We start from the raw sequence: 13944 nt of genomic DNA, 5'->3' as shown, positions 1-13944 counted from the left end.
ATCAAAAGGTTGGGAAGGGATCAGATTGTGAAGGACTTTAAAAATTAAATGGAGCTTCTATTTGGTCCTAAAGGAAAGAGAGAGGCAAATAGACAAAAATCCAAAAGGAGATACCTTCTTTGGCCAAACTTAATAGAAACCAATTTGAATCTGTAAATAATTTGTATACACAGATATACCCAAGATAAGGTCATTTAGAATACAAATCATGTAAGTCGAAGTTGAAAGAAATTGGATGAACAAACATAGTGAATAATAGAACAGTGGAGGCATTAGCTCTTGTTTAAAGGAGAAGTCAACAGATTCAGTCCAGACTGGATGAAGTCAAGTCCTTTGCAGTCATCTGATAGCATATCCTTAGGTTCTTGTTTTCCCAAGAAACCTTCTATAAATTGATTTGGTTCCTTGGTAGATTCACCTCCTAGAAAGGAACTATGCCTTTTATGGAGTATATACACCAATTTCCTAACCAGATTTGTTGTCCTGTTATGATGTAGTTGATAGAGAACTGGCATTGGGACGAGGAAGACCTAGGCCTGCCTCTGACATACACTGAGTGACCTTGAGCAAGTCACCTAACTTTTGAGTACCCTAGGTCACTCTCTAAGAAAATACTAACCTACATTGGTAGAGAAAGTACCTCACCTGGAGCTCCCTCCATATTGAAATCACAGATCCACTCCTCTCTTCCCTGCTCTCATTCAGTCCTTCAGTACATGTGGGCACTTCTTTCTTCTCTGCAGATAACTTCTCCTCCCTTTCTCTGGTCTTAGCAGATAGTTAAGTGAGCTGCTTTGGCCAAAAATTATATCATCTAGTAGCCAACTCTCTAGTGGTGATTATCTGAAAATATGTTACATGAATTGGAATTCAGATTTATAAACCAAATCTCCAGTGATTTTGGTTGGTATATTCTGAGCTTCCAGAACCTGACCAAAGATGTTAGAACTTAGAATGAGATGTTGAACTAGCAGAAATGGATAACCAGACTCTGAAAAAGAAGTGATCAACTTTCAGGCCTAAGGTAACTGACTAGACCCAATAGAATACAGGTTTACTTTGTAAGCAAATTCTTAGTGGCCAGTAATAACAACACCATTATGCAGCTTTATCCCTAATTATAATATTAATATTTTAATTATTTTTTTCCTTCACATTGCTTTGTTTTCTCCTTGGAGATGAAGGAAGGCATAGACCGTTTTTATTGGTAACTTAAGGTCATTTATTTCTGTGAAATCTTAAGAAGAACTCAGAACACTGAGCAACACTCCTAGGAAATCTAGCCCCTTAGAGATAAGGAAATTGAAAGCCAGAAAGTTTAGAGGCCTTGTTCACAGGCAGTGTCTGACTCCCCACCATCTTCAGACTGCCAGTCCATAGCCCTTTTTAACTAGAATATGATATCTTAAGATGGGAAGTTGTCATATTAAAATACTATCTTATGATGTATCTTAAATAAAGTTGTTAGCTAAAAGTCTGATTTGCTAAGTGTTTTCTTTAGCTATTACTCGGTTTCTTGTCCAATTTACACACCAGATTATGTTGATTTACAGTACCTGACATTCATATAGACCTTTGAAGTTTTCAAATTGCTTTCTATACATTATCTTAATTGTCCTTATGACAACTCTGTGAGATAAATACTACAGGTATTATTATCTTCATTTTCCAGATGAGAAGACTGAGGCTTTTGAGTGGTTCAATGACTTGCTTATGCTTATGTAGCTAGTAAGTATCTGAACTTGGGGATTAAACATAGGTCCCTAGTCTAGGACTCAGTCCACTGCATTAGGCTGCTCCTCTAGGGTATCTAAGAGACAAATTCCTAAATTAAATGAAAAGGGTTTCTTAGCCAGGATTTTAATATAAATTAACTTGTCGTGGTTGTAAGAAATATCATTCTGAAGTTCATAGATACCTGATTTCCATCAAGTCATATACCTGTGAGTTCTCACCTGTGATCTCTACTTTCTTGCAGTTTGAAGCCCCTCCGTTCTTTCTTCTCTTCCTATTTAAAGTCATTACCTGGTGTGAGGAAAAAAATGGTCTCACAGTTTCCATTTACAGTGAAACCAAACAAAGATGACAATTCAGAGGTCATAGTCTGGAGAGAATTTGATAAGTAAGTATTTATTTCGGCCCTTAGTAGAATGGTTGGCCATTTAGGTAGTTAAATTTGATAAGAACTTTAATAGGAAGGACACCATAAGCTGATAATGTTTTGGGAAAGATTTTGTTTGGTAGTTAAACCTCTGAACCACGCACAACACACACTCTCTTCAAAAGTAGTTTGGTCATCCATATCTCTACTGGGAGGAGGGAGGGCAGAAATTCATCCTGAAGACGATGTAGTTTTTTAAACAGAGTTTATGATGTGTATCTTAGGTCAAAACTTTATATGGCTGATCTTGAGTCAGGGTTGCATTATCTCCTTCGAGTGGAGCTTGCTGCTCATAAGACCCTGGAGGGAGCTGAGCTGAAGACCTTCAGGAATTTTATTACAGTCATTGCAAAGGTATCGTATACATGTGTAGTCTTTGATTACATTTTTATGGGGAATTTAATCTGTGTTGAATTAAATGTTGGCATATTCGATGATGAGAATATTTCGTAAGAACCTTGAATGATTTACTTGTGCTTCTCTTAACTGTCCAAACCTGCATTTTCTTTTGAAAATAATTTTTATCTGGAAAGGTGTGTGTGTATATGTTTTGTGTGTTAACAAGCCAACAAGCCTGCATGTATTGGATTAGATTTCAGGTGATCATTTCAGATTTAAAACCCAAGCATTTCGAGACTCTGTTTCTCTAAAGAAGTCTTGAGGCACAGGTAGCTTGGAGAGGTGTTTCTATTGGGTATCACAGATACTCACAAGACATTACTTATTATGAACTGTAATGTTTACAGTTGGGGCTGTAAATAATTTGAGTCTGTACAGAACAGCATTACAATGTATAGCTCCTATTCTTGTTTTTGCCTGCTATGTCATTCTTTTCATTTCCTAAATAAGGCCTCAGTGGAAAGAGAATAAAATTACTTAGCACTTTCTTCATAGGGTAAACTTATTGCTGATTTTAATGCTTCAAGAGCTGTTTTTCAGCTATTCTTAGAGTCAGTAAGGAAGAAAACTAACTGAATGTGTAATCATAATAGAATAATTCACATTATGTAGTGCTTTAAGATTTGGAAACTGTTTTCCTCATAACAGTCCAGAGAAGTGGGTATTGCAGGTATTATTTGCATTTTTACAAATGAGAAAACTGAAAGTCACATAAGTCAAATAACTTGTCCAAGGTCACACCACCAGCTGCTTCCAACCCACCTCTTCTTACCACCAAACCCCTTGTTGTTTCCACTCTACTATGACTTTCTCGACTTTGGACAGTTCATAGATAAAGGGCTAAGCTAGAAGTGGGAAGCTGCTGCTTCTGGGCCAAGCTGAGAAGTTTGGTTCCCCCGCTCCCCCGTTACTATTAGCAACTTTCTGCTTCTTGTTTATAAAACCTAATTATCCAGTTGCTGAATTAACTAATTTAAAAAAAAATCCTTTCCTTAAAGCCTCTATTAGGGTACCTGGCATAAAATGTATAGGAGCTAGTCCAGCAATTGATATCCTACAATTTGATATTTTATATAAACTTTGCTTTCCTTTTTTTCCCCCCTCACAATAGATAAGAATTCATTCCTTGGTGATCTTGAGTCACCGAAAGTTACCAATATGACAATTTCGAATTGTTTAGTAGAGCCCTACAGTCCTACCTAAAAGACCTTATGAGGTTTTTCTGCATAATCCTTAAAGCAAGTCTTATAAAGAATTTCATCCCCTAAGGCGGGAAAGAGGGGTGGGGGTACCACTATAAGAGGTAAGCTGTGTTAAGATTCATGAATTTGGATTCTAGAAACTCAGTTCCCAAGTAAGGAATTATTTTTTGGCTATGATGGATTACTATAAATTGGGAAGAAGACATCCCAAATCAATAAAAACTCTGAGCTATCTTTTAAGACCTTGATCTTCAGTATATAAAACACGAGTGATAGATGATTTCTGAATCCCCTTTAAGGAAGATTGTTTCCTGATAATAATAGAATTGTTAACTTTGAGACTTTTTATTAGATTTAGTAGTAGTGTCTCTTTAGAATACAATGTGACTCAAAAAGAGATTTTTAACATTCCCTTCATGTTAACTTTTTAATAAACCCATGCTGCTGTGCATCTCCCATTCTGTTTTACCTCCATTTTAAAACTACAAACCCATATACCTTCTTTTTCCTCCCTTTAATCAGTAATGAGATACTTCTAAAACAATTCTTTGTTCTAAATTCATTAGACATTTATTTATTGTCTGAAAGGTTAATAAAAATATAATTTGAAGGAAGTTTATCTAGGCAAAAACAGCAGCACACTACATAAGAGGCATAGTTTATACTTTAAGTGATGACAGCACTGAGATGCAAAAAGATCTTGACTATCCTGAAGGTTGGGTCAAACTAAGGAGATGAAAATTAACAAAATAAGTGTGAAGTCTTTCATTTAAGTTCAGAAAATCAATAAAGAAATGGAGGTTAAGAAGATGTGACAACAGCCATTCCTGTCAAAGAGATTTAGGTAAGAGAATAGTTCCGCTGTTTTCTGCATTATTCAGAAAACAGCTGAAGTACTTTATTTAGTTTTGGGTGCCACATCTGAATTCCATTGATAAGATGGAGCATATCAGGAGATGAGTGACTAGGAGAATAAAGGGTATATAGATCATGTCACATGAGGAAATATTGAAGAAGTTAGAAATGACAGGAGATGATAGTTGTCTTCTGATATTTGAAGGGCTACCATCTGAGAGGTGTTATAACTATAGGATGCCAGAGTTGAAAGAAACGATTCAGTCCTCTAGTTCAGCCATCATCCAAGCATTAAATTTACTCATTGTAACTCCAGAGGGCATAACTAGGACCAATTGGGTAAAAGTTACACAGAGATGGTTTTTAACTGTTCTTTAACTTTGTAACGGTTTATAGAACTCTCCAAAAATGGACTGGGTTGTCTTGCGAGATAGTTGTTTCCTGTCATTGTCAGAGATGTTATAAAGGGGATTCCTGCATGGTGTTGGAGATTGGACTAGATGATATCTGAAATCTCTTTTAATGTTGTGATTCTCTGAGTGTTTTTAACCACATAGATGCCAGGAAAAAAATAATATGCCTAGTAGACTCTTCATTACCTTATTAAGGCATTTTGAGAAATCAGAATTCATTTTTATGTTATAAATTTAAAAAAACAAAACAAATGGATTATGTTTCAAACAATAATGAGCTTTATGCAATATATTTCAAATATCTAGTATGTGAAAATCAGTCATAATAGGGTTTTTCCTCATAGTGCCACTCAGTAAAAAAAAAAAATCTCTAGCTGCCCTCATTTCCTTTAAGAAAGTGTAGCACTAATCTGTTCATCATATTATCCTCCAAATAGCCTTTGTCCTTTCTGATGGATCCTGGCCAGATGATTCAATTTTGTTGCATAGCTATTAGCAAAACATGGCTGTTCTTGTCTCATTGAATGTGCTTTTTTTCTCTCACTATTATTCTTGCTTTTTCCCTTTAATTTTAAAACATGTGTTTTGCTGGTCTCACATATGTGGTCTGGATGGCTCTTTAGTTCACAATGAAAATTGTAGTTTAACTTGGAAAATTTCTTACAAGAATGTAGATACTTTTAAAATTGCTAGTAAATAGATATTAGTGCTTACACACATTTCCATACCCTGATTTTTAAAAATCCCCAGTGTTATTAAATAAGAAGTTGATGATCTGTTTTTTTGTTGTTGTTGTTTCACAATTACTATTGATATAGTATTATAAGGTTAGTTTTAATAGTCCTTGCAGACACCTTTATTTTACATTTGTACTAAGACTGTCATGTGATAAAGATCCCTAAGTAGGGGGCATACAGTATCCTTATTAGGGGGACATAATAGTTTTTTTGAATAAAAATGCTACTTTGATATTTAGGTGACCAACACTCAGAACAGCATGAAAAAGAAACTAAATAGAGGAACACAGATATACCATCCATACCTGCTGCTCAACAATTTAAATAGTGATAGCAAAGGAGCCGAGAGCAAAAAAGCACCTAGAGTCCCTGAGTAGAAGAGGAGGAATTAGCAGCTGTTTTGTCACAAAGAACATCACATAAATAAGTGGGCTGTTATTTCAGATAGGCCTGCAAAGCACTTGACAACTTGATAAATAAACCATATTCAAGGATCATTTCATCTGTCATTGTAAAGTAGCTATCCCAGAGTGAAAATGAGACAGCCATTTTAACGGAGCTGGGTAGCTGTTTAAAATATAAAAGAAAGGGTGATCTTGTATCCACTGGAAACTGGAAGGAAATTGGTGTGCCCTATAACTTCTCAGTGAATTTAATCTGGGAAAAGGTTCTAGATAGACAGGTCCATGCCATCATAGCTCAGATTTCCCTTTCCCTCTCTGTCGATAAAACTGTTGACTTGAAGAGACCATCATGTAAGAATGACCTAAAGCTATTCCCTTGCTTAGCAAGGCTTATACTTCCTTTCATTTGTTCACAGACCTAGAGTTCAGAAACCCAAACAATTAGAATCAATTGAAAAATACTGATCAAAACTTCCCTTTGCATGAGTGTGACACTGGAGTTTTTTTCTGAGTTAATGGTGTGGTTACGGGCATTCATCTTTTTCAGCTATTTCCTGGCCGCCAACCTGTGGTGAAGTTGTTGGAAACTTTACAGGAATGGTTGGTCAGCCTTCCTCTGGACAAAATCCCTTACAATGCAATCCTGGACCTGGTCAATAACAAAATGCGGGTAACTTGTAACTTCATATTCTAAACTAAAAGGAGATGCATTATAGTCAGGGACATAAGAGCATTGCCCTTATGGCTTTGAACCTTACTTCAGGTCTGGCATCTGTAGCACAACTCAGGGGTCTGGTTAGAATTCATTAAAACCTGGCTTAAATTCTACAAGAAGAAGAAAAATGTTTTGAATATACTAAGCTTTGGCCTTAATGGAAGATCAATAAAGTCACTATTTCAGTGTCCCAAATATACTGATGGTAACAGGTTTAATTGCATATTCCTTTTCTCCTCCTTCCCCTCCACCCGCCTGCCCTGGCCAGATGAACCATTTATTTCTTTGTCCTTGGGGGATAAGGCCCATAGTTTGTTGTTCATATTCCCAGGATGATTTTGTATCTTTTCCCCCAACTAGCTGGTTTGATATTGTCAGTATCTTAACATCATTATCAACATCAGGACAGTTCATTAAAAACAAAGGTAATAGAACCCTTTGGGTCATAGGATTCAATGAGTTTAAGGGACCTGAGAGGCCATGTAGGCCAGCCTCCTTATTTTATAGATAAGGAAATGCAGGCTTAAGAAAGAAAATGATTTGTCCAAAATCACACAGATAGAGAGTACACAGAGTGGGGATTAAAACTCAGGTCTTCTGAAAACCAGCAAATATCTTTTCAGTAGATATATCTCAATTTCATGTCTTAATATAAGTGGAAAATTAATTTCATTTAATAAATAAGTAAATTTAAAAATCTGTATTTGACCACAATGCTAAGTCCATTTAAAAGCAATAACAACAAAGTTACTTAAAACCTCCCCACTAGTGCAGGATATAATTTAAGTAGCTAGTATAGTTTCAGAGGAACCAGAACATTGCATTTAGAATTGAATATTCATTGAGGCTTAAGAGTTTCCTTATTTAGTTGGTATTCATGTAGAATTTTTCATCATTTATTCTTACTCTTCTAGATAAATGATTTTTTTATTGACAACCAAATATTTTAATAACTTGAATTAAACAAATACTATATTTGCCAAAATGTCCACATAGTGTGTATCAGTTTCCTCAATTAGCATTTTCTTCCAGTAGCTCTTATTAATAAGGTGCTTTGCCCAGTTATTTTACCCAGTAAATTTTGTCTGTTTCATTAATCAGTGTTTAGAATTAAAAATGAAAATCTATTTTCTGCCTTAATGTGCCTGCAAAGTATCTTATAGGTTTAAGTTCTGAGCAGTGTTTGCCATTATACTAATTTGAAATGTTCAACAGAACTATAATGCAGTATATTATGAGGTTTTATATATATATAAATATACGTACCATTTAATAAAACATATATAAAAGTAGGAAATGAATGATAGTGAAATAATTAGACCAAACTTTAATTGATGAAATAGTCAAACTTCCCTTGAAATCATATATCAGCAGTAGTTAATATTCTTAATAGAAGGAAAGGACATTTAACAATTCTCTTTTCATAGCCATGGCTTCTCAATTATTATAATTTTATTATTGGGCTGTTATAATGTTTACTCATCAGCCTGCTTTTTAAAAAGTTTGACATAATTTAGTACCTCTGTCTGAAGGTTTTATTATGGCTATGCTTTGTATTTTTATTTTTCCTCTATGTTACATGAAATCTAAGAATAATTATAATCTATTGAAGCAGTAGTAATATCTTTCAGAAATAACTTTGCTACTTTAGTGAGATAACATGGGTATATGTAACACATCTTAAGGCCTATTGATAGAGAGCAAATCATTTCTGTGTATTTTGGAGACCATCAGTGATGTGACTAAATTCAGATTAGTTTCAGTTTGATTTAAAAACAAAACAAACATTATAAATTCTCTTTCAGATTTCTGGAATATTTCTACCTAATCATGTTAAGTGGGTTGGATGCCAAGGAAGCAGACCAGAGTTAAGGGGTTACACTTGTTCTCTTTGGAAACTTTTCCACACTTTAACTGTCCAGGCTGTAGTTCGTCCAAGAGCTCTGGCCAACACAGGTATGTGACATTTACAAATTAAATGATTGTTGACTATAACCATAACTTAGGGAACATGGACCTGTATTCATTTGACTATCAGGGCATCAGAAAATTAGGCACAATTCTTTTGTTCCCAGCTTAACTTGGGTGGATAATAGTAATTTGTAACTTCTTCTGGCAAAATTAAAATTCAGGACTTAGGAGTTCTGGAACAAATTAAATTTCTGCTTCCATCCAGTGCCAGCATGAACTTGACAGGCCTGGGAGAAGGAAGTTACAAAGATTGACAGACTTGGCACAGCTTGTCTGTGCCTCTTTTTGAGTGACATTGTATTCTGAAGGGTCACTAAAACTAAGAAGAATACAAAGTTGCAAAGCCAGTTTGAACAATGATATTTTTAGGAAAGAGCCAGCTTACGTAACAGTAACAGCTGGCATTTTTGTGGCCCTATATAGTTTGCAAAGCACTTCATGTGCATTATTTCAGTTGAACTTTAAGTAACTTTATGAGATAAGCAGTAGAGGCATTATTATTCCCATTTTATAGCTGAGGAAACTGAGGCCCAGGGAAGGAAAGTAACTTACACTGTTTCATATCTCCTGATTGGTCTCCCTCAAGTCTTGGTCTAGTCCATCCTCCACACAGCTGCCAAAATGATTTTCCAAAAGTTCAAGTCTGGCCATGATACTACCCTACTCAATACACTAGTAGTTCCACTGAAATCTAGGATGAAGTGTAAACATGCATTTAAAACCTCTTTTAAAGTTGATTTTCTAGCCTTACTGCATATCACTCCCCTTCATCTAGTCTACATTCCAGTCAAAGTAGCTGGCTTACTGTTCCTTAGACACAGCACTCCTTTTCCCATCCACATGCTTTTGCACTGACTGTCCTAAATACCTGGAATGTATTCCCTCCTCATCTCTACCCCTTTAATTCCTAATGTCTTTCAAGACTCAGTTCAAGCATTACCTTCCACAAGAAGTCTTTCTTGATCCTGTTAGCTGCTGGTGCCTCCATCCTCCTGTCACCTTGTAATTGCCTTCCCCAATAGAACATAAGCTCCTCGAGGGCATATAATTTTACTTTTGTCTTTCATCCCCAGTTTCTAGCATGATGCCTGGCAAATAATAAATGACTAACAAATTGCTGCAGATTCATTTTGTGTTGAGCAATTCATTGAAGAAAGTTCTGGATTTCATGGATTTGAGATTTTTGTCAGCTTCTCAGTTTATAGTCATTCCTGACAGACTAAAGGAACAGTTCCTTTCCTGGACATAGCTCTCTAGGACCAGGGCCATTGATCTTAACATTCTGCCTCACATAGCAGCAGAGGTTTTGCTAAGACTTGATTCAAGAACTGTGCAGAAGAAAGAGTTGAGTCTTCCAGGTGAAGTTCATACCTCCTCCCAAACAGAAACTGAAAGTATCATTCATTCAACATATTGATATTCCTTGCATAGGCCTCTCCATCTCCTTACTTAAATCCCAACGAAAATCACCCCTTTTACAGGAAGCCTTTCCTGATCCTTCCCTCTATTGATTAATTTCAATTTATCCTGAATACAACAGTTTGTACATAATTGTTTACATGTTGTCTCCCCCATTAGATTGTGAGCTGTTTGAAAATAAGGACTGTCAGGGGGCAGCTAGGTGGCGCAGTGAATAGAGCTCTGGCCTTGGAGTCAGGAGGACCTGAGTTCAAATCCAGCCCCGACACATAACATTCACTAGCTGTGTGACCTTAGGCAAGTCACTTAACCCTGATCACCTCACCAAAAAGCCAAATTAAAAAAAAAAGAAAAAGAAAATAAGGACTGTCTCTCACCTTTCTTCCTATTCCCAGTGCTTAGCTTAGCATGGTGCCTGGCACAGAGTAGGCAATTAAGAAATTTTTATTGAATGTCAGAGCTAGATACTGAGAATATAAAGACAAAATAAAAGTCCCTTTCCTCAAGGAGCTTAACATTCTGTTGGGGTGAAGCAGCATGTGCACAGATAATTAAATACAAATCTTATTCAAAGTAAGTCTGGGTGTGTGGGACTAGAAATTCAAGAGATCACAAGTCTCAATTTAAGAAAGTCAGACCAAGTCTTATTCTGGAACATGAAGCTAAACTGCAGAAATCTAATTTTTAAGTTAAGGAAATCTTTCATATGAAAAAAATAAATTATTTAGACATGAAGCAATTATAGCAGAAGGGGAATAGCAGAAGAATGGCTCAAAGTTATACACTTAGAAATACTTACCAGAGTGAACTTGAGTTATCATTTCCCTCCCCTAGGTGTCCCTCTGTTTTTTCATTTTTTAAATAAGGAGATTGGACTTGACTGTCTTTAGCTGTGGTGCTTTGATTGCATCGTTGTTGGGAAAATGTATACAAATCACTCAGATACAGGCATGAATGTGATATGTGCAAAGAAGAGTCAAAATGCCACAAAAAGTTTAAGCTAGCAAGGGACCTCTGAGTATTCCTAGAACCGCAGTGGAGTTCAGTTTCAGTCAAAGCCACATGCTTGTTTTACAATAAGTTCTCTCCATGAAAAGGCCATTTCCATGTCAACACTTTGGATCTAAAGTTCCTACAAAGCATATGCGTTTATGCTGTCCTGGTTAAAAATATGCCTAATCATAAAAGAAATTCAGCTAGTAAAACAAATTTCTCATGCAGAAACAGAAAAGAAAATTACCAGTGAAAAATAACTTTCAACTGAGTAGGCACCAGAGGTTTTGTAGAGGAGGGTGTGTGTGTGTGTGTGTGTGTGTGTGTGTGTGTGTGTGTGTGTGGAGAGAGAGAGAGAGAGAGAGAGAGAGAGAGAGAGAGAGTGAGTGAGTGAGTGAGAGAGAGAGAATAAGTAGTATGAGATAAGAGAACCGAGAACAGGGGCTGGAGGACAGTTTAGATGTTTATGGTAGCATGAGTCAAATGGAAAGATACTACACTGACAGTATAAGCCACCTTTTTTTTTTTAATTAGCCTTTTAACCATAGTGGAAAGAGCACTGGACCTGAAGGCAGGAAGACCTGAATTTAAATCTGGCCTCAGACACTTATAGCTGTGTGATCTGGGCAAGTCACTTAACTTCTGTCTGCCTCAGTTTTCTTCATCTGTAAAAGTGAGGGTACTAAAAGCACTGACCTTCCAGGGTTGTTTTAAAGATCAAATGAAATAATGTTTATAAATCACTTAGCACAGTACCAGGCACATAGTATGCACTTAATTCAGGCTTATTTCCTTCCTTAGGCCATTAAAAAAAATTTATAAACTAAAACCATTTGGTGTCTTATTTTCATTTGATGTTGTATCACTACAAAAATTGCTCAAGTCCTCTAGAATTGAAGAAGGAGAAAATTTTGAAGTAAAGGATCCTTGGTATACGTTAATTTAGTAAAAAATTAGAGCAGATATGTGATGAGTGTATCTTATACCTAAAGAATTGGGTCAGTCTGAGACAGCCGGATTATGTCTTGGAAGGTTTTTCCTCTCCTTATTGCATGTTTAAATCCTATCTGCTAAAAAGCATGATGCATTCATTCTCTAATCCTCTCCACCACAGGTAGGGTTTTATGGTTCTTGTCCATTTTAAAGATTAGAGTTACCCTAAATTTGCACTAGTTTGTGGGAAAGAGAAAAGAGAGATTACACAGTGATACATGGCAGATGTTAGTAGAAGATCCAGCTCTCAGCCTGAAAAAGAAAAAAAAAATGAGCCATTTTATGTTTATAGAAGAAAAAAAAACACACACCAAGAATATTTTTCTTGGTTGGAGCAGTTTCATATTAAAATGGAAACTTGTGATTGAATGCTTTTAAAATTTTCTTCCTGTAATACCTTTTAAAATATGTGTGTGAACATGACTGATACGGAAGTCTGTTTCACATGATTGCAAACATATAACCTGTTTCAAATTGCTAATCATTTTAGGAAGGGGGTGGTGAGGGAAGAAGAGAAATAATTTAGAACTTGAAATTTTTTTAAAATAAAAGTCAAAAATTGTCTTTGCATGTAATTAAAAAAATAAAATACTATTAAATGTGTATATATATATATACAAAAGTCAAAATATAATATATAGAATATATACAAAAGTGAAAAATTTTGTGACTTAATGTTATCATTTCAATCATTAAATTTAAAAGAACTTCTCAAAGTCTATCACATTCTCTTTATTTCTCTCTCCTCATCCCCTCCAGCACATTTTAAATTAAATAAGGTAAGAATTATGAACATTAGTAACAAGCATCTTTAAACCAGGAGCCTTACTCTCTGTTAGGTTAACTATCATCATTCTAGAAGTAGTAAAATTATTTGTAAACTTTAAGAATTCTTCTCTACCCTCCCCAAATAAACATCATATATACATAACCCTTAAAAATGTTTCTTACTAGTGTAGTGCATTTGGCTTCAAATTCATGACTTGGATTAAGAAAATTATTTTGAAATTGTTGTGTAGTATTTCTTTTAATAATGACACTTAATCTGCTTTAGTCTCATGGGTCCTTTCTTTGTGTGTTTTTGTTCTATCTCTGATATTGGATGTTTGAATGGAGATTTCTGTGTTCAGTATAGTATAGTATTGATTCTCTTTTGTTTTTTATATGTTTTTGTCTCCAGTATAATGTTAATTACTTCCTTTTGCTCTGGAGTTTCTTCTTTAGAACTTGACTCCATTTCTTTTTGGTTGTTACATTAGAGAGAGGGAGAAAAAGATGGAGAGGACATTTATTAAGTACTTCTTATATGCCTAGCATTGTGCTAAGTACTGGGAATATAAATACAAGCAAACAAGACAGTTCTTGCCCTCAAAGAGCTTAGATTTTAATTAGAGGAAGACAATGTATAAAGGGGAACTACAACTGAAGTTAGTAGTACCCAAAAAATGATATGGAGGCCTGGTTTTGTGCTTAATTATGCAAAAAGTCACCTATCAGTGCATACCCTTGGTTTTTTGTTTTTGTTTTTTTATATAGCCTTTGGCAGAATACTTTTTGTTTTTATGATTTGAAGTTGTTGGAATTTTTTCTGATTCAAAGATGTATAATAGTTTCAGGCCTTTTACTGGCTTGAAAATCAATAGCACAAAAGTGTTCTCCCCCAAGAAGATATGTGGGTAGCT

General features: G+C 35.5%; 1 protein-coding gene across 2 annotated transcripts in view; it reads left to right on the top strand.

Annotated features, from left to right (window-relative positions):
• Nucleotides 1-13944, top strand: part of QSOX2 (quiescin sulfhydryl oxidase 2) — a 67393-nt gene that overhangs the window by 44353 nt on the left and 9096 nt on the right. For both annotated transcript variants that reach the window (XM_020981880.2, XM_020981879.2), the window contains exons 7-10: nucleotides 1979-2122; nucleotides 2386-2515; nucleotides 6719-6841; nucleotides 8692-8842. In XM_020981880.2, coding sequence (XP_020837539.1) covers nucleotides 1979-2122; nucleotides 2386-2515; nucleotides 6719-6841; nucleotides 8692-8842 — 548 coding nt within the window. The remainder of the gene's footprint in view (nucleotides 1-1978; nucleotides 2123-2385; nucleotides 2516-6718; nucleotides 6842-8691; nucleotides 8843-13944) is intronic.

This window comes from Phascolarctos cinereus, unplaced genomic scaffold (genome assembly GCF_003287225.1).
Source record: "Phascolarctos cinereus isolate Bilbo 61053 unplaced genomic scaffold, phaCin_HiC Scaffold_2;HRSCAF=192, whole genome shotgun sequence".
In the NCBI taxonomy this organism is placed as follows: domain Eukaryota; kingdom Metazoa; phylum Chordata; class Mammalia; order Diprotodontia; family Phascolarctidae; genus Phascolarctos; species Phascolarctos cinereus.
The sequence above is the reverse complement of the archived record's forward strand: the minus strand, read 5'-3'. Positions and strand labels throughout refer to the sequence as shown.